Below are 20,815 nucleotides of genomic sequence, written 5' to 3' on the forward strand. Positions count from 1 at the left end.
TGCTCCCTTCCTTCTCTCTCTCCATGCAGAGTTCCCTTCCCAAGCCATAGCCAAGTTCATTAGAATCAAGAGAATACAGCAAATTCCTAGAACTTACCCAGAGAGCCAAAATCACCCTATCCAAGAACAGGACGATCACTTTCTTAACAATCCAAGTCCCCTGGCCCCCGGCTATAATTTACACAGGAGAACGTTATAAAACGACAACTTCCTGTCCAACTGTAAAAATAGCCCAGTGTGTGCTGAGGACCCTGGATCCAATTAACACATTACTTTCCTCCACAGAAGGAGCCGAGGCATCTTAGTTTCTGCCTGGGCGGAGGAAAGGGGGGCTGATTAGCGGAGCTCGGGAAACTTCTTGGGGGGTCACCTGGGCAAGAGGCATGGCAGTGTGAGCTCAAGCCACGGCCAGGAGAGCGGGGCACAGAGGCAGACACAAGAGCAGTGATAAAAGAACCAGACACAGCAAAGAGGGGCAGGATGGAAAGAAATGACGTGCTAGGGACGCCCAGTGGGCCAGGGCTGGGGGGCACGGCCAAGGCCAGGCAGCTCAGGGGGTGCGAGGCATGAGAGATGCTGGAACTGCACGCCTCCCACGGACAACAGAGGTGCTGCATTCAGCACGAGGCAGGTCCTGTTTGCAGACTCCCCACAGGAGCCCCAGGCCAAAGTGACTGTACTTATTTTATTTTTATTATTTTTTGAGATAGGGTCTTGTTCTGTTGCCCCAGGCTGGTGTGCAGTGGCATGCTCCCAGCTCACTGCAATCTTGGCTTCCTGGGCTCAAAGGATTCTCCCGCCTCACAGACGCACACCACTATGCTGGGCTAATGTTTTTTTTTTTTTTTTTTTTTTTTTTACAGAGACGGGGTTCTCCCTATGTTGTCCAGGCTGGTCTTAACCTCCTGGGCTCAATTAATCCTCCCACCTCAGCCTCCCGAAGTTCTGGGATTACAGGCATGAGCCACAACACCAGCCAGTATCCCCATTTTAAAGATGAAAAACACAGAGGCATGGTGACTTGCCCAAGGTCGCCCAGCTGCAAAGGACCGGAGCCAGGACCGAACCGGAGCCATCTGGCTCCAGAGGCCCTGCTCTTAAAGAGGACTAAGGGTTTTCACAAAAGAAGGCATGTGGAGGAGGCTTTTGCGAAGGACTCAAAGATAGTCCTGAGTCTGCCAGGCCACCAGAAAGCGTGGGGCAGTGGAGGGAAGCAAGACTGCTGGGACTGGGGAGGCACCTTGGCGAGTTGACGGCAGGAAGGGAAAGCAGTCTCTCACACACCGTGCTCAGAAACACATGCCAGCAGTGCTATTCAGGAACAGGGCGCTCTGCCCCAAAACGCTCAAGAGGGAGGGGGGCTTCGGGGAACCATCTCTCCCCAAGGTTAGTGCCAAGTGGTGCAAAAAAAGACACGCTTTCCACTCCTTACACCACAGAGGCAAAAAGTATAATCACATGCTATAATCACTTGATTGCAGTCATAATATGTTATGATTTGACTACACTGCTTATCAAGGCATGAGAAAATAAAGGTACAGTTTCAATCACACTTAATGTAACACAGGAATCAAGGAATTGCTTTAAATTATGGTGAACAGCCTTAAAAGTTAACTAAAAACTGACTGATTTCCTTTAGAAGATTGCTTGACATAATCTTTTACATGCAAAAGTATAACACTACACATACCCCAATCTCTCAGCTCAAATATTTCGCTATCATTTGTTAAGATGTGTGTTTTTTCTTCCGGTTCTAGGAGCTTCGGGAGCAGCGGCTAAAGGTGCAGACATGGCCAAGTCCAAGAACCACACCACACACAACCAGTCCCGAAAATGGCACAGAAATGGTATCAAGAAACCCCGATCACAAAGATACGAATCTCTTAAGGGGCTGGACCCCAAGTTCCTGAGGAACATGCGCTTTGCCAAGAAGCACAACAAGAAGGGCCTAAAGAAGATGCAGGCCAACAACGCCAAGGCCATGAGTGCACGTGCCGAGGCTGTCAAGGCCCTCGTAAAGCCCAAGGAGGTTAAGCCCAAGATCCCAAAGGGTGTCAGCCGCAAGCTTGATCGACTTGCCTACATTGCCCACCCCAAGCTTGGGAAGCGTGCTCGTGCTCGCATTGCCAAGGGGCTCCGGCTGTGCCGGCCAAAGGCCAAGGCCAAGGATCAAACCAAGGCTCAGGCTGCAGCTCCAGTTTCAATTCCAGCTCAGGCTCCCAAAGGTGCCCAGGCCACTACAAAGGCTACAGAGTAGGTATCTCTGTGTGCCAACGTGAGGACAGAAGGACTGGTGCGACCCCCCACCCCCACCTCCGGGCTGCCATCTGCATGGCGCTGTGGTCCTCCTGTGCTGTTTGTACAAATAAACCTGAGGCAGGATTTGTTAGCCTCTGTCTATGAAAAAAAAAAAAAAGGTGTGTTTTTGCTATTTTGACAATGTCAAGGTATGAGCTGGTTTGCTTTGGAGAAAAACCTCAAGATAGTCCATGGAAGAGCCATAAATCTACGTTAAATTAAAAGCCTTGAATTTTGTAAAATATGACAGAAGTCCAACTGGGAAGGGTATAAAGAAACCTATGTTTCAACTTGACTGGAAGTCACGGCTTTCCTCTGCAAACAGAAGCAGCTTAGGCTCCGATCTGTCAACAGTTTTTAAATCAAAGGCCTTAGTTTCTGCCTTAAACACTAAGTCAATTACAGTTCTAATCCACAGAAGGTATGTAATGGGCCTCTATTTAAGTTTACAGATACTTTTTCCAAATACTGAATTAGCTATGTAATCCTCTCAACATCCTCCCCAGCTAGGCAGACAGCAAAAAGCCTCAACAATACTTGCCTGGGGCTGGGACTGTCCAGGGTTAGCCCTAAACCTTAGAAGGAAGCCAGGTACACCCATCCACAACCCTCCAGCCCTCCCCTTCTCCCAGCATCCCTCCAGGTCAGCAGCCAGAGGAAGCCAGAGATAAACAGTGTAACTATTAATAATTACACACCTGAACCAACGAGTAGGAATAAAGAAAAATTCTACCATGTCGGGAAGGCCCTCCCAACCTCACCCCCTAAGTCAGTGGAAGAGCTTAGCAAGCCCTCCTGCCTTTCCCCGCAGCCCCTGACCTACAAGGTTTCCAAAAGGTCATTTGTTTGTGGGTAGTTTAAAAAGTGGGGATACCCTTCCCTAAGGAAATAACATTGGAAACAGCGACTAGGTCCATGGACAACTCACTGAAACCTCCCCATCCCACAGTGAAACCGAAACTCTGTATTCACATAAAGAGCACAGGTGAGGAGGCAGTGAGACTGCGGAAGTCGACACAACAGAGAAGGCTAAATCGAGACCCTAGGCAGGGGTGCACCCAGCACCAGTCCTGGGAGACCTTGTCCCACACTCTCCCCTGCAGGAGCCACTGTCTCCTGCCGCAAGCCTTCTGTGCGTGGCCCAAATAACCAGGCAGTGGCATCCACTCCAAAGAAACACTCCCACCTTTATTGCCTGCACTGATATTCTGGACAACATTTTTTACGACTTTTTAAGGAGACATGAGAAACTGACAAGAGGGCGGAGCATCTGGTTGTGACCTGAGGTTTCCCGGAGCATCGCTTGGCCTAGTGGAGAAGGCAACATCTGAGGTTTACCAGGCTGGAAAGGGGAGGTGCACTCATCTCCTACTGCCACGGTGACCACTCAGCTGACTGGCTTAGCATGACGTGATTTCACTGTCTGACAGTTCTGAGGGTCACAAGTCCAACGTGGGTCTCACCAGGCTTACTCAGGTGTCAGCAGGGCTGTGCGCCCTTCAGGAGGCTCCAAGTTTCCTCACCTTTTCCATAACTTTTAGATGCCATCCACAGTCTTTGGCTGGTAGCCTCCCTCCATCATCAAAGCCAACAGCGCTGCAACTCTCTCACTCTCCTTCCACAGTCCCCTAACTCTCCTCTTTCACTTCCCTCTTCTACTTTTAAGTACTCTCATCATTTCATTGAGCCCACAAGATCATCCATCTCAAAGTTCTTAATCATATCAGTAAAGTCCCTTTGGCCATGTAAGGTAACATCATCACAAGTTCTGGGGATTAGGGGACAGGCATCTCGGGGCCATTTTTCTGCCTACCACAGTATGGGAAGGGATGGGGAGGGGAAGGGGGAGGCAAGGAGGGAGGGATGGAGAGGGGAGGGGGAGAGGGGAGAGGGGAAGGATGGGGGGAGGGGAGAGGAGAGGGGAAGGAGAGAAAGAGAGAGAGAAAAAGAGAAAGAAAGAAAGAAAGAAAGAAAGAAAGAAAGAAAGAAAGAAAGAAAGAAGAAAGAAAGAAAGAGAGAGAGAGAGAAAGAAAGAGAAAGAAAGAAGAAAGAAAGAAAAGAAAGAGAAAGAAAAAGAAAGAGAGAGAGAGAAGAGAGAGGAGGGAGGTTAGGGAGGGGGGGGAGGTGGCTTTCCTGTTCTAATTTCTTTTCTGCTATCTCTTATCTTCTTTCTTCTCTTCTTTCTCTTCTCCTTCTCTTTCTTCTACGTCTCTTCTCTTCGCTTAAGAGGGAGAATCAATCAATCGATCTAAGCATGCTGATACGAAGACAACCAAATATGCTATGGAGGGGAAAATAACCTGTACAACAATATTAATAGAATTTCATTTTCCTTTTAAAAAATTGACAATTACCCCATCTTATACCATATACAAAAAGTAAGTCAAAATCAAAGACCTAAATGTAAAATAAACCATCAGAAAGCTCTCAGAAGAAAACATAAGGAGTATATTCTCATGACCCTGGATTAGGCAGTGATTTCTTAAATATGACAACAAACTCCAAATAACCAAAGAAAAAAACAGGTAAATTAGATTTCATTAAAATGAAAAGCTTTAGTACCTCAAAGAACAATATCAATAACATTAATGGACAAACCACAGAAAAAAATATATTTGCAAATCATACATCTAATAAGTGTCTACTATCCAGAATCCATAAATAACTCCAACCACTCAACAATAAAAAGACCCAATTTAAAAACAATCAAAAGATTTGAATAGATATTACTCCTAAGATATACAAATGGCTGATAAGCATATTAAAAAAAAAAAAAGTCAACACCTTTAGCCACAAGGGAAATGCAAATCAAAACCACAGTGAGATACCACATCGTACCCACCAAAATGCTAAATTTCAGAGGTATAGAAAATTTCTGGGAGGCCATAACATAACCACGTAACAGTGGTCATGTCTGGGGATCTGGATGAGGGATCATGAGGGATATCCTTCAGCTTTGTATCTCCTGTGCTAATTTTTCCTACACTGAGTACACATTACTTTCATAATGAAAAACTGACTTTCAACCTTAGAGAAGAAAGTTCACAATGAGAGATACTGACACTAATGTCAACCAACCCACTGGCACAGGGCAAGCACCCACCAGCAGCTGCAGGCGTGTTCATCACAGAGGCCTCTGGCTTGCCGCAGAGAAGCCCATCAAGTACAAAACATCAGCACCTGCTTCTCAGAACAACCTTCCAAACAGTCTTGGCATACCCAAATCACCCCTTCATTGTATTTTTATAAAGTCTCAGCTGGCAAGTTTCTAAAAAATCTTCAAGCCAGCCGTGGCGGCGGCTTAGGCCTATAATCCCAGCCCTTTGGGAAGCTGAGGCGGGAGGATCGCTGAAGCCCAGGAGTTCAAGACCAGCCTGGGCAACATGGCAAGACCCCATCTATACACACACAAAAATACAAAATATTAGTCGGGTGTAGTGGTGCATGCCTGTAGTCCCAGCTACCTAGGAGGCTGAGGTGGGAGAATTTCTAAGCCGAGGAGTTCAAGACCAGCCTGGGCAACATAGCAAGACCCCATCTACATACACACAAAAATACAAACTATTAGTTGGGTGTAGTGGCGCATGCCTGTAGTCCCAGTTACCTAGGAGGCTGAGGTGGGAGAATTTCTTGAGCCTGGGAGGCAAAGGTTGCAGTGAGCGGAGATCACACCACTGTACTCCAGCCTAGGACACAGAGCAAGACCCTATCTTAAAAAAAAAAAAAAAAAATCTTCAATGACGTGTAATGAACTTTTTTTTTTCTTTATTAAGAACAGACATGTTTGAGGCTATGGTAATGATTTCACAGCACTCAACATTTGTAGATGTTCTCCTTCTACCCACAGTACCTTGGGGCTCCTCAGGAAATCAATTTGCACAGTGTATTTATGGCTGAAGGCATAACGGCATTATTGTAGGTTGCTGCGGCTGAAAGCGGTTGCATCTTTCTAATTGCACATTTCAAGGCAGAGTCCTTTGTGAGGAATGCGGTCCCCATCCCATAACATTGTTCCTATGGGAAAACCAGACTGAGCTTCCTGGAACTCAGTGTGGGGGAAAGTGGGCTGGCCTCTCTGAGGTCTTTTTATTTCTCCTGAAGGCTACAACTGGAGGGTAGAGGGGTTAAAGCAGAAAGGGAAAGGAAATGGATGGAGACGTGAGAACATTCTGGAAAAGCTCTGAGTATTTTCAAGGCCTTGAGAGGTCAGATTTCAAAACATATGGCTTTCCTGGTCACACTTTATTCTTGGAATCAATCATACACATATCTCCCCCAGAGATGCTGGGAGACAGGGAAACCGGAACCAAGAAACACACACAGAGGTCTCCAAAGCACAGACGCCTGTCAGGGACAGACAGCAGAGGTGATGAGGAGATGACAGAAAAGAAAAGGAAGAGATGACAGTACTCGAGGAGGAGAGCCTGGTCCATCCCCACTGAGCATCACACCCCCATCTACACACAGTCCATGAGGAACCGAATAATCCCCATAAATGTGCGTGTGTACCGCATACCCCTCAGGGCCAGGCACAGAGCAAGGCTCCTTTCCACACAGGGAAGGCCGCCATCCCCCTTCTCCACAGCCCATGCCTGGTCCTCTTCCCACTCACAGATGGACTCTGCCCCAGGTGTATCTGTCTCTAAAGACCACTTTGTTCGTCTAAACCTATCATTTTACAAACAGGCAGCCTCTGGAGGGAAGCTAACCTGTCCAGGACCTCACTCACATGGGGCAGGGCTCAAGGAAGCACCAATAGGTTCCTCAAACGTCATTTAAGTATCAACAGTTAACTGTGAATCTAAAGTGTCTAACTTCCCCTTGTCAAAATGTAGCCAAGTCCGTCGTTTTCATAAGGCACGACCCCAGCACGTACCATGAAGGTGCACACAGCCACAGAGCGGGACCTGAAGTGCCTGCTCTGGGGTCAGGATGTCTGGGTGGACCACAGAAAGTTCCTCGACCCTCTGTGCCCCAGTTTCCTTATCAAGACAGCAGGGAAAGTTCTAGGACAGGATGCTGGAAGGATTAAGTGGGCTTCTTCAGGTTAAGCACTGAGAGTTACTGGCACAGAGAAAAAGGCCAATAAATGTGTACTGACATCATTTCTCATTTTCCATTTTTTATAAGTTCTCTTTATATAAGTTCTCAAAAGCCAGAATCTTTGGAATGAACTCAGACTTCATGCCTTTTACCAAATCAAGATGACTCCAGAGTCCATCCCCAGCATCACCGTCTTCGGAGTGATTTCCCTTCCCAACGGTGATACATGAACAAGCCTTTCCAGTCTTAAATAAAATCAACACGTGGTGAGCAACAGCTTCCGAGGGGAAGGAACCGGGATCCCATGAAAGAGCCGGGCTCTGGGCATCCCCATGACCAGCCCAGCTCGGTTCCAGCCTTTTCCTCTCATTCCAAGTGGCAGATGTTCCCAGGGCTTCACCTCCCAGGATCATGAATGGCGGTTCACGTCCAACAGGCTCTGCTATGGAAGCAAGCAGGAGGCAGATCCGGTCAGCAAGACAACCAGACCCACGGGCTCCAGAGCTCATCCCAGGACCCAGTCTCGCAAGTCCCCAGTCCCGCATCAGCTGGGAAGGCCAAGCCTGCCTTCAGGATCCGCCCCCCAACCTCCAGAAAGCCCTGTGTTGCACCACAGAAGTAGCACTAAATGCTGTATCCTCAGAAAATGATCAAACCTGGATCTAAAATAAGACAGCCCTCAGTTCAAACCTGCCTTCTACACTGACAGTGAAGAGCAAAAGACCACACAAGCTTAGGTCAGGAATGTAACCAAAAGACACTTCCAGTAACACATTCACTCCAGGGTAAATAAGGGCCACTTCTCAAATACACAATAGGCCACGCCTTTTAGATTCATGACCTTACGGTCTGAGAAGTTTAATGTTCATCTTACTGTACTTCCTAAGGCAGGAGACACATATAACTATCTTACATTCGTTTGTGTTAATTTACATGTAGTAGCATATTATTTACATGCACATAGGGGAGAGAGGGAACCAGAGTATTGGAAAGGAAGACCACCTTCCACTGAACTCAGCAGAAGGCTCCGGATGCCTTCCCTCCCACCAGGTGCCTGGTTAGAGCAGAAAACAGATAAAAGGTTAGGCACTCATGACCCTCTACTGAAGTCCTTCTCTGGTTTGTGTCACCTGAGTCCCCAAGACTGCCTTGTCCCATCCTGAAGACTTAGGTGTGGACAACCTGGACGAGACTGGCCTGGGCCTTGGGGTCAGTGTCTCTCTTCTCTCTTCTGTAGCCACTGAAGCAAAGGGTGAGCCCCAGAATGCAGACGGCAGGTGTAGGCCAAGGACAAAGGGGACCCAGGGGGTCACAGGCTTGTTCTTGGACCTGGACCTGGGGGCTGATCAGTGGCCTGGACAGAAAGGGTGCTCTGTGATCAGTCGAGGCATGAGGAGGCAGCTCTGAGGAGCTGCTGCAGGTGTGCAGGCCAGGCCTCACCAGGCTGGCTCCCTCCCACATGCACAACCCTTCTTCAGGTCTCAGTCTCCCCGTCCATCCTTCTGGAGGCTTCCGGAAGTCACGCTGGAGGCATCGCTCTCCTGCAGGATGCTGTTTCTCCCTCACAGCTCCCAGGCAGCCCACAGGTAGAAACACAAGGACACAGCAGCCAGGTCTACATCGCTTTGCTTTTGAGGTCTAAGTATTGCTTTGCCTCATCGTGTACCTGGCCCAGAGCAGGTGCCCCAAATATTCCTCAGCCAGTGAACCAACCAACCAATCAATGCCCTGCACAAACCTGCAAACTCAAGTCTCACACACATGGGATGCCCCCAAATCAAGTCGCTATTTAACTTCTGTAACTCAGAAGTGAGTGATGACCTCCAAAATCTCCTCTCCTGAGCACTTCAGCCAACCAGGGCTTCACTATGGTCTGAATCACAGAGGGAGACTGACAAGGCCAAAGCAGAAGTTCAAAAATATGGTTTGGGCCAACTTCCTTATATTCTGTCAAAAGGAATCTGGTGAAAAGACCCCAAGGCCTGAAGAGCTCATGCACAGCCCGACCTCCAAACATGACTACCTCTTCCTGCTGCAGGACAGCTGGCGGTGGTGGACAGAATGACATAAGCTGCCTTCGCTTGCAGCCAGTGACCCCCATGCCACCCCCAGTCCAGCCCTGGATGTGCCTGGAGAGTGTGCCCCACATGCCTGTTCCCTGAGCTCCACCCACCCACCTGCTCGAGGTTCACGTGTGTCACTGGCAGGGACCAGGCATCTATGAGCATCTTCCGATGCACGTGGCCAGGCTTTGCAGACTGGACTGGGGACTGCCTTTACTCAGACACTAGAAATGGAGAGCAATGAACACAAAGAGACAGGGCAGGGTGGCAGGTTCTGTGCATCACAGAAGTGGGTGGGGACGGCAAGAAGGATGGCACTGCAGAGCAGGTACAAGCCTCTGGCTCCTTTAAGAGAGATTTCAGAAACATCCATCTGGCAACAGGAATCAGCAGCCCCTGTGGCTCTGCCTAGGAGCATCCAGGCTGGCTCTGGCGGCCACACTGTCCTCACCCCAGCCCTACCCCACAATGCTGAGAAGCCAATGCTCCACCACCTCTCAAGGACCCTCTACAATTAAACTGGCTGGAGAAGAGGCATTGTTTGAAAAACTCAAGAAACAGTTCCGGCCAAGTGCGGTGGCTCACACCTGTAATCCTGGCAATTTGGGAGGCCGAGGTGGCCGAATCACCTAAGGTCAGGAGTTCGAGACCAACCTGGCCAACATGGTAAAACCCCGTCTCCACTAAAAACACAAAAATGAGCCAGGCATGGTGGCAGGCGCCTGTAATCCCAGCTACTCAGGAGGCTGCGGCAGGAAAATTGCTTGAACCCAGGAGGCAGTGAGCCAAGACTGCACCACAGCACTCCAGCCTGGGCAACAAGAGCAAAACTCTGTCTCAAAAAAAAAAAAAAAAAAAAAAAAGAAAGAAAGAAAGAAACAGTTCCATGATTTTAAAAGGGAAAGGAAAGAGAAGAAAGAAACAGCTCCAACGGACATCAAGGCATTTTTCAAGGCACTTGGAACCTCCAACCACAGGCGTGTAAATGGACCATCCTCCCTAAAGCTGGAGCCTTGCTGGTGGTTTCCTGAAAGGCACTGGGAACAGCAGGCCCAGGTGCAGAGCGGGCTTCTGATTAACGGGCTGTAACACAGCAGCCTGGCCTGGCGTTTTCTTTCCTTCCCAGGAAATCAATGCCCGGGCGTGGGTGCCCCACCTCCACCTGGGGTTGTCAAGAGCTCACCCGTGGCCCCTAGGAGGGACCTCAAAACAAATGCCACTTGGCCCAGTCACATGCAAACTTCCCAAATAAGAAACCCAAATAAATGGTGCGGAGCATCTAAGCAGGCCACTCTCTGCTTCAGCGTGAGCACCACAAGGCAGGCTGGACCACGCTAATTAAAATGAGATGCTCAAGATCAGAGTTCCTAATTACCTGCCAAATTAATGTGCTGTCTTACAGGCTCCTTCTCCTTCTCCCAAAAGCCCTACCTTAACCCAACCTTTCTATTTTTGAAGATCACTTTCCCCAGAGCCCTTCTGCAGGCCTCCCGCAGCGACCGGGTGGTACTGGTTACAAACAAGCTTCCCCAAATTTCTGGCCAGAGGTAAGTCACCGACAAAAGCCTTTGTCCACCCAGTAAGGGGTCCAGGAGGGCTGACTTCAGAGGGCTGGTCTTGGTACAGGCCCCACCACGGGGTGGGGTGGGAGGCGGAGGCAACCGTGCTTTGGGATCCTTACATGGAAGTTTCTTTCACGCATCAATTGAACCAATTCACTATCAGGTGGAAATGCTACTTCAACTGCTCAGCATGAGGAGTGCCACTTACGAATGTCACATGATCTCACAGGTGCCCTGAACGCTCCTCTCCTGCACCCCACCCTCACCTGCTTGAGACTCTGGCACTTGGCTCTCTCCAAATCCAGGACCCGGGAGGCAACCTTCCAAATGGTGGCTCCAGACATAAACTGTACCTGGGTCACCAGGGACCAGGCTCCACTTCACACACAAATGCCACACCCCCAAATGTGAGCCAACAGGCCAGAGAGATGCGTGGACTTGCCTTCTTAGTATCGACAACGATGATTCTAGCTGGAGCAATTATTTACTAACTACTCACCATGTGCCAGTGACCTCGAATCAGTTCTTAACTAATCCTAGCAATACAATCATGTAGTTTTTAAAACTAACTGTGGGATTAAAGGAGAAGTATGTAAACAACTATGTTTTATTAAAAATTCACAGGAGCATCATGACCTGATCAAGACAAAAAAACTCACAACTTCCTCTGACCCCCACTGCCTCCCAGATGTCCACAGTCACGGGTCACCTCTTGATCTCAAACCCCTCCTCTTCTCCCAGCCCTTAATATAAAAAGCCTAAAATCTGTACTGACTTAAGACAGTACTTGAGAATGTTAGTTCACCATCTTCTTGGTTTTCAAATACACCTGCTTTTTCTCCCACCAACCCTAGTCTCTCAAGTCTGGCTTTCGAGTGGTAAGTAGCTGATTCTGTATTCAGTTACAGTATTAATGCCAATTGCAGATGAAATAAAGCAGAGGCTCAGAGGAACCACCCAGCTAGGGAGTTGACTGAAAACTGAAACCCAGATGTGGCTGTCCCCATACCCTTCACTGTGTCACACACACAATCAGATACATGTGTGTGGATGTATGTGTGTGAGAAGTTAGGGCCAAGACAGGCGCTGCCTCTCTGCACTCCTTGAGCCCACAACAAGGCCTCCGATGCTCTGCGGAGTCAGAACCCGGCTCAGCAGAGAGGGATGGGGCCCATCACACTCTCTGTCGGGCACTGCATTCTGTAGCTGGCTTTCTGAAACCCAACTCTCTCAACTTTGGCCACTGCTCTCTTCTCACTCTTCACCTCTCTGAACTCTCCTGGTCTCCTTTTCCTCCATTCTCCAGGTTAAGCCTCTCTGCATCCCTCACCCACAATCCAGCTCCAAACCTCTGCCAGGTGTGTGTGCACCTGCCCATCCCCCCACATCCCCAGTGCCTGGCCAATGGCAGCAGCATCCCCCTACACACATTGTGGGTGAGCTCATGAGGGCAACTGAAGCCAGGTGTGAATGAAGGAGTAGCAGAAAAAAATCCCACACTTCCCAGGAAGTCCATTCCCCAGTGCTCTGCACGGCACTCAAGCAGCCAATGGCGCTGCTTGGCTTGGTTTGTGTCTTCCTGAGCTCCAACAATGCCAAGCCTTAAACACATAATGGAATCCCACTTGCATTATAAGGGCACCAAGGCAGCACTCCAAACCTGGCTTCCTAAGCTATTTGCAGTTACTAAATGTCCCCGACAGAATTTCTTGGCGCCAATGTCTCTCTACTTCCTGCAGAAACTATTTCTCAACACCATCAATAGGCAGAACTGCAGGTGGTTCTCAGAAGCCCTGTCCAGAGTACCGCAGCCAGAGTTACAGGGCACTGAACAGCCAAGCACACAACACTCCCTGCAGTCCCCTTCCAGCGGGTGGCAGGCACCCGAGAAAAAACATTAGTTCTACAACTCCAACTAGAGTTATTTCAAGAAATCTTGCAAACTTCCTGTCTTTTTAAGAGGGTAAAATTAACCAGGAGAAAGCTGGGATCACCCTCCTGGCTCCTCACAGCTGAAGGACAGCAGTGGCCGCCTCCAGCTTCACAGGAAGCTCCTGAGGCCCAGCAATGCTCAGTTTGTGTTCTCCAGAGGACCCCCTTTCTACACCTTCGGGACCTACCAGTCAAGGTAAAGAGCAAAGGTAACATTCAGAGAAAGCCTTTTAGGGTTTATCCTGCTTTCCCTAAAGATGCTCCACTCACAAATGCTCAGCAAACATCCTGCAGGAAAGAAACAGCGCCCATCTGCCATGTGCCTTGGAAAGAAAAACGTTTTAATTAGTCTCACAAAGGGTCCTTAGAATGTATGCAGCTCAGGCTGGCAATGGTAGTTCACGCCTATAATCCCAGCACTTTGGGAGGCTGAGGTGGGTGTATCCCTCGAGCCCAGGAGTTAGAGACCAACCTGAGTATCACTGGGTGACACCTGTCTCTACAAAAAAAAAACATTAGCCAGGTGTGGTGGGACCTATAGTCCCAGCTACTTGGGAGGCTGAGCTGGGAGGACGACCTGAGCCTGGGAGGTTGAGGCTGCAGTGAGCTATGATCGAGTTACTGCACTCCAGCCTGAGTGACAGAGTGAGACCTCGTCTCAACGAAAAGAATTCGTCTAGCCCCTCTCTCCTCACCCTCTAAGAATCAACTCAAGAGATGCAGAGGCCTGGAAATCCTGATCCAAGAAGGCATACAAGTGAGACATGAGGACCTTTCCCAGGTGGCCTAACCTGAGATGACATCAAGCAACCAACTCATACCACTGGGGGCGGCCAGGGAGGTGGGATGCCCCCGACCCCCACTTCTCTTCCTCAGAAGCAACTCACTCTTAAGAAACACGATCTATGGCCAAGCGTGGTGGCTCATGCCTGTAATCCCAGCACTTTGAGAGGCCAGGGTGGGTGGATCACTTGGGACCAGGAGTTCAAGACCAGCCTGGCCAACATAATGAAACCCCATTTCTACTAAAATACAAACATGAGCTGGTTGTGGTGGTGCACGCCTGCAGTCCCAGCTATTCGGGAGGCTGAGGCAGGAGAATTGCTTGAACCCAGGAGGTGGAGGTGGCAGTGAGCTGAGACAGTGCCACTGCAGTCCAGCCTGGGCCACCGAGTGAGACCCCATCTCAAAAAAAAATAAGATAAAAATAAATAAACACTATCTCATCAGCATCAAAGAGCTCACTCTGGCCACAGGAAGGATCTGCGATCGTCACCACGTTCGGCATCGTGCGCGGAGATCCCCATGCCTCGGGTGTGGGCACTGCTGATCCTGTGCTATGGTCCTGCTGGGCCCTCTGCACCTCTGCGGCAAGCACACCTGTCTGTGGCTCCCAGGCTGAAGCCTGCGGACCCTCATCCACTCCAAGTCTGGAGTCAGCAGGTGTGCGGTGGGGCCCAAGAACTGGCATTCTAGCACACTCCGGATGGGCACTGACACTGCTGTGAATGGCATTTGAGGTGAGGAAGGCAGAGCTGGGACCAGGACCTGAGAGCCCGTGTGCACGCTCAGCTGACTCCCAATGACGAACAGCTATGAGAAGTCACTGGCAGTGATTTTATAAAGAGCTCAAAGGCAAAGAAACACAGAGTCCCAGAGAAAGAGTGCCAGAGGGGACCCTAGCACAAGGTATGAATGTGGGGACGTGCCCTCCTCGCCAGTCGGGGCTGCGGAGAACACTGTGATGAGGAGGTGTCTTGGGCTGCCTGTGTGCTCCGTGATAATCCATCTAAGACAGCCACGGGGGCTGGGAGTGTGCAGACTGCACACAGGATGCTGGTTCTGCCCCACTCAGGGTCTACTCCAGACATGGAATGCCACTCGATCTCTGAAGCAGCAACCCTACCCGTCCTTCCTGAAAATGTGCAACACAAGGACATTCATCATGTTATACAGCTGCAGACCACGAAAGAGTTATGTGAGACTACCAGAGCCAAGGAGCAAGGCCCAGGTAGTTCCTCCACCACTGAGGGCCGCCTCATACCTGTGGTTATCTGAGACCATCCCCAGCCTCTCATTACCCTCCACCTGTGCAGGGCGAGTCCTCCCACTCACTCCACCAATCCTCATGCTCCCGGGGATGTTAGGCCGCTGTGAGATGCAACTAGGGTGTTGTCTACACCTGTTTGCCAGAGTAAGAATCCTGAGAGGTGTCAACAGTTCTCCTATATAGACCGCGAGCTGCTAGGGGCACTCTTAAACTCAAGTGAATGCCCTGAAATTATCAACACATTTGCCAGGTGCTAAAATGTGAACAGTATTAGGCTCATTTTTTAAAAATTAGATGGTGCAGGCCAGGTGCAGTGGCTCACGCCTATAGTCCCAGCACTCTGGGAGGCCGAGGCGGGTGGATCACAAGGTCAGGAGATCGAGACCATCCTGGCTAACATGGTGAAACCCCGTCTCTAGTAAAAACACACAAAAAAATTAGCCGGGCGTGGTAGCAGGCGCCTGTAGTCCCAGCTACTCGGGAGGCTGAGGCAGGAGAATGGTGTGAATCTGGGAGGCGGAGCTTGCAGTGAGCCGAGATTGTGCCACTGCACTCCAGCCTGGGCAACAGAGCGAGACTCCATTTAAAAAAAAAAAAAAAAATTAGATGGTGCAAAGGAGTTTTAAAGAAACAAAAGTAATCCAAAGGAACAAAAGCTGCCCACAGGCAGGCAGAAGACGGACGAGCAATGCAACTCCCCACATGAAAGGCTGCCAGCACCACCTAGAACAGCAAGGCTGGGCTAAAGGCACAGGCTGGAAGCAAGGGTCTCCCGCTGGCTGGTGAACACCCTACATCGCCTCCCAATCTCAACAGCATCTCTCCAAGTAGCTGAGGGTGCTCTCTGGGGTTCTCTGACAGGAGGGGGATTAAGCAGTCTGCAACCCTGCATGCTGCCCTTCCCAGGTGAGAGCTGGCATCCCAGCAGGCTGCACTCGCCAGCTCTTCCCAGTCATCCCTGTCCTCCACGTTCCTCCCACCTTTGTCATCTACAGGAACCAGTCTCTTCTAGTTTGCATTCCTTAGAAATAAAAGGTCTGGAAAATCCCACTGAACATGGCACACCATCCTCAAAGAACTAGGAGGTATAAAATCTAAGAGGAAGCCTTGAATGATTCATGAGCTCCAAGTACCCTGGGGCAGAGCAGGTCCCAGTTTCTGCACAAGCTGCTCCGCAGTGCTTTCCACGCAGTCTTGGACCACCTTGCAGGCAGGGCAGGTCCTCTCTAGGGCAGGGGTCCAGATGCTTTTTCTGTAAGGATCAGGTGCAAACACAGCCAAAGGCAATATAAGCGAAAGGCTATGGCTGTGTTCCAATAACCCTTTATGTTAAAAAAAACGGGGCAGTGGCCTGAGTTGGCCGACCCGTGTCCCAGAGCACCCCTGGTCAGACACATGGGTACTCCTCTAATGAAGGGTGCACCCTCACATGCGCAGATAACTCAGGTTCTGCTGCCAAATGAGTGGGCTGCAACAATCAGTGCTTTGGGGTTTTCAAATTCCAGATAAGGGGCTGCAGGTCTTCATACATTGTGGTATTTATTTTTTTTTGAAGACGGAGTTTCATGTTTTTTGCCCAGGCTGGAGTGCAATGGCACGATCTTGGCTCACTGCAACCTCCGCTTCCTGGGTTCAAGTGATTCTCCTGCCTCAGCCTCCTGAGGAGCTAGGATTGCAGGTGCATGCCACCATGCCTGGCTAATTTTGTATTTTTAGTAGAGACGGGGTTTCACCATGTTGGCCAGGCTGGTCTCGAACTCCTGACCTCAGGTGATTTGCCCGCCTCCCAAAGTGCTGGGATTACAGGTGTAAGCCACTGCACCCGGCCCGTCGCTGCATTTCTGAAGGTAAGTTGGAGAGAGGTGAAAAGAATCTGAAAGTGGAGGAAAAGGAACTGGGAGAAAGTGAGCCCATTCAGTAGCACCAGCCTGTAGCGCATCTTACATGAGCGGCACTACAGGAACAGGAGAGCAGTGCGGCATGCAGGGCAGCCCTACCACTGCCGTTCCAACGGAGATGAGATGCAGTCTGCTGAGTGCTTGACTCAGCTCTCTGCCCTAGAACAGGAACAGCAGAGCAATCACGGCGTTTGTTTTCTTGCTGTAAGATGGACACAGCGATTTCTCATGACACTGGGGCAGAAACAGCAGCCTGACGCCAACCCTTTGACAACAGCTTGGCTAACAAATATTGTACCTGTCACCACTATACCTGCATTCTCATGAAATAATTTACGAACGATGTGCTAAACACAGACAGGCGTGGAATTTCACTGGGCTCTTTTCTGTTCAACCCACAGACACCGAGCATCTGCCTGTTGCCTCCACTACCAAGTTCACCCTGGCATTTGCAAATTCAGCTTCTCACAGGAGCAAGGGGAAATAAGGCCAATCCCACAGTAGAAAGGACTCATGGCCAAGCACGGTGGCTCACACCTGTAATCCCAGAACTTCGGGAGGCTGAGGAGGGCAGACCATTTGAGGTCAGGAGTTCGAGACCAGCCTGGCCAACATGGCAAAACCTCGTCTCTACTAAAAATACAAAAATTAGTCGGGCGTGGTGGTTGGTGCCTGTAATCCCAGTATTCTAGGAGGCCAAGACAGGCAGATCACCAGAGGTCAGGAGTTTGAGACCAATCTGGCCAATATGGTGAAACTCCGTCTTTACTAAAAATACGAAAATTAGCCAGGTGTGGTGGTGCATGCCTGCAATCCCACCTACTCTGGAGGCTGAGGCAGGAGAATCGCTTGAACCCGGGAGGCAGAGGTTGCAGTGAGCCGAGATCACACCACCGCACTCCAGTCTGGGTGACAAAGCGAGACTCCATCTCAAAAAAACAAATATAAAAATAAGTCAATGTAAGCAGCCTGGAGTTTTATTCAGGTGTTGGGAGAAAAAATAATTAAAAACAGGTAAAGACTTGCTACAGAGATTTCTTAAAGCCTTCAAGAATCAGAAAAAGAAAGTGTGTAACTCTGGACATGGGCCTCAAGTGGCTAGCTCATCTCCTTGGAGCTAATGGTGTCCCAAAGCCACCGCCTGTCCGCGCCCTGGTCTGTGTTGGAGCGTAGAAAGCATCTCTCCACCGTGGGGTCTTACCCTACGATCCTAAAATCATGGGGATTTTTTCCCTGTTAAACAGTCAAAGACTCCTAGATCTCTGCGGGGAAGCCTCTTTCTGCTGAAGCGGTTCAGCTCTGCACAGCTCTACGGCTGCCACAGCAGGTCCCCACGGTGGAGAGCTGAGGACTGCCAGTGAGCCGCCTGCACAGTCGGCTTCCACAAACTGCTTGGTTTTCCTTAACCTTCTTTTAACCTGCTTCAAGATGCACAGCAGCATCTACATAACAATCTTTTCATTTTGTCAAAGAAGAAACTGATGACCACCGAGGTAAAGTAACTTGCTAACCAAGAAAGAGCACACGGAGAGGTCTCAGACTGACAGCTCCTTGTTCTGACCCACCCTGAGGTCATTCACGTGGTTCTGGACTCCACATCTGCTGGTGAGAAGACAAGTCATCGTCATCACTCCCAAGGACGCCCCCACACCCCCATCACCACCCCAGCCATGTCCCCACACTCACACCCTTACCATCACCACTAGCTGCGAAGAAACCTGAACCCTGGATGGAAATCACCATTCACCTTGGAAGGGCCCCAGCCTGGCTTCCCAGCAGAGATCTGCGACAGACGTGCGGATCCCAGGCACTGGCTCTGGGGCCATAATTCCTTCTCTTGTTAGGACATTAGGAACCACTAGGAGTGCAACCTGGCTAACTTAAATCTGGCTACTTACAGACTATACTTCCACTTTTCTTGTCCCTTCTGCCTCTGAAAAAAGACTCTTAAGCCATCTATTTCTCTTTGTGGGATATAATCAAGGACCTGAAAAAGCAGGATGGCCCCTTCAGGTGGCAACTGAGGGCCTGCTGGACACTCAGACATGGGGATCCTGTAGCTCCACCTTGGGCTCGGATGAACGATAGTCACACAAAATAAGAAATATGGCGCAGTGGCTCAAGCCTGTAATCCCAGCACTTTGGGAGGCCGAGACGGGCAGATCAAGAGGTCAGGAGATCGAGACCATCCTGGCTAACACGGTGAAACCCCGTCTCTACTAAAAATACAAAAAAAACTAGCCGGGCGAGGTGGCGGGCGCCTGTAGTCCCAGCTACTTGGGAGGCTGAGGCAGGAGAATGGCGTAAACCCGGGAGGCGGAGCTTGCAGTGAGCTGAGATCTGGCCACTGCACTCCAGTCCGGGCAACAGAGTGAGACTCCACCTCAAAAAAAAAAAAAAAAAAGAAAGAAAAGAGAGAAATCAAATGAATTCTAGCAGAACAGCCCGGATTGGTGTGGCCTGCTTTGATGAGAGCTGTCCTCCGTCCCTGAATTTCTGCCCTCCCCTTCACAGACAGACTTTTGCAGTTCATTTGAAAGCACACAGCACAGCTGGGCACAGACGGAACCTAACTCACTCCTCACAGCAGGCGAGGGCTGAAGAATCTTAAAGAATGAGGAGGATCTGGCCAAGGTGCCTACGGGCGAAGGGTGGGGAGCCATCCAGACAGAGGGGACCCTGCCTTCCTGTCTTCATGGTCAAGAGTCAGTCATTCAAGTACTCAGCAACGCCAACAATGCCTGGTGCTTTTTCGAGTACTCAGCAAAGCCAACGATGGCTGGTGCTTTGCAAGATATCGGAGGTGTGTGGACAGTGGTCCTGGGCCTCGGCACTTTCAGCACCAGCAGAGCCAAGACAGAATCCAGCTCCGTCCAGCATAAAGCAACATCCCACAGGCTGGAAGAAGCATGTCATTGCAGGTGAGAGGAGGGAAAGAGGACTCCAGCCAAGTAATCCGGGGGAGCACGGGAGCAATACGTGTTGATTTCCAGAGGCAGAATCTGCAGGGAGAGCTGCCAGGAAGGAACTCCACTCAGGGCAGTGACGCCCACGGCCCAGCGTCTTCAGAAAGAGCAAATGACTCTGGGAAACAGCAACGAAGTCGGAGTAAAACTAACAATGTGCTAGAAGCAGAAAACCCCAGCTGCTACTACTTCCCCTGCAGGTGCAAGAGACCCAGAAAGGTTCTGGCTCAGTCTCAAACTTCCTATAAGTAAACCTCTAAGGGCTCACACACCAGCCCTGCAGAACTGTGACAAGGAGGGAGGCACTGTTCTCCTGAACCTGGTAACCCTGCAATAATCATTGTTCCTTCCTTTCCAGGGCTACATACTCACACTCGGGCTGCACAGCTGAATTAAGCCGTGTTTCACCGATCACATTCTTGAACATTGAACACTATTTTCCACACGAGAAGGAGGTGATGGCCAAAACGATTTTACTCAGTGGCACTATTATTAACAAGCCCTTTGAACCTGTGTGCCGCTATTTAGAACAACTTGTACGGTGCCCATATCGTGGACCGCGTGGAGTCATATTTCCACTAACAGACCACGATCTAAACAACAAAGCAGCAAGAACCATGGTAAGGGACGGAAGGCTGGAACGGAAGGTTCAGAAAATTGTCTAATTCCACTATATAGAGTGTAAAAGACTTACTGGTATGTCAAATGACCCCTTACCCCATTAGAATACTGCTGAACTCAAACCTGAACTTTAAAACTACTCAAAATTTAACTTAAAACCTTCCCCACCACACCAAGAATACTCAAGTATTGAGAAGACAGCAACGTGACCCAGCAGAAACAAAGCAAGTCTGAAATCTGAGAGGAAAGGTCCCTCAAGTCAACATTCCAGCAGGAAGACAGATTTTCCACCAACTGGAAATTGGAGTTTGACAGTGATAGTGTGGGAGGGCCTCAGGCGAAGGGCTGCCTGGGAGAGGCAGCAGTGGTTTTGGGGGCCATC

The 20,815-nt window shown here is 49.9% G+C and overlaps 2 protein-coding genes across 6 annotated transcripts in view; one reads left to right on the plus strand and one right to left on the minus strand.

Moving 5' to 3' along the window:
- The window catches only part of AGAP1 (ArfGAP with GTPase domain, ankyrin repeat and PH domain 1), a 650,028-nt gene that overhangs the window by 578,055 nt on the left and 51,158 nt on the right, over positions 1-20,815 (minus strand). The gene's annotated exons all lie outside the window — the stretch shown is intronic.
- LOC104663264 (60S ribosomal protein L29) lies at positions 1,749-2,416 on the plus strand. Its single transcript, XM_010364386.2, has one exon. It carries the CDS (start codon positions 1,790-1,792, stop codon positions 2,255-2,257), a length of 468 nt encoding a protein of 155 aa, XP_010362688.2. The 5' UTR covers positions 1,749-1,789; the 3' UTR covers positions 2,258-2,416.

The sequence above is a fragment of the Rhinopithecus roxellana genome, chromosome 14 (assembly GCF_007565055.1).
Source record: "Rhinopithecus roxellana isolate Shanxi Qingling chromosome 14, ASM756505v1, whole genome shotgun sequence".
Lineage (NCBI taxonomy): Eukaryota > Metazoa > Chordata > Mammalia > Primates > Cercopithecidae > Rhinopithecus > Rhinopithecus roxellana.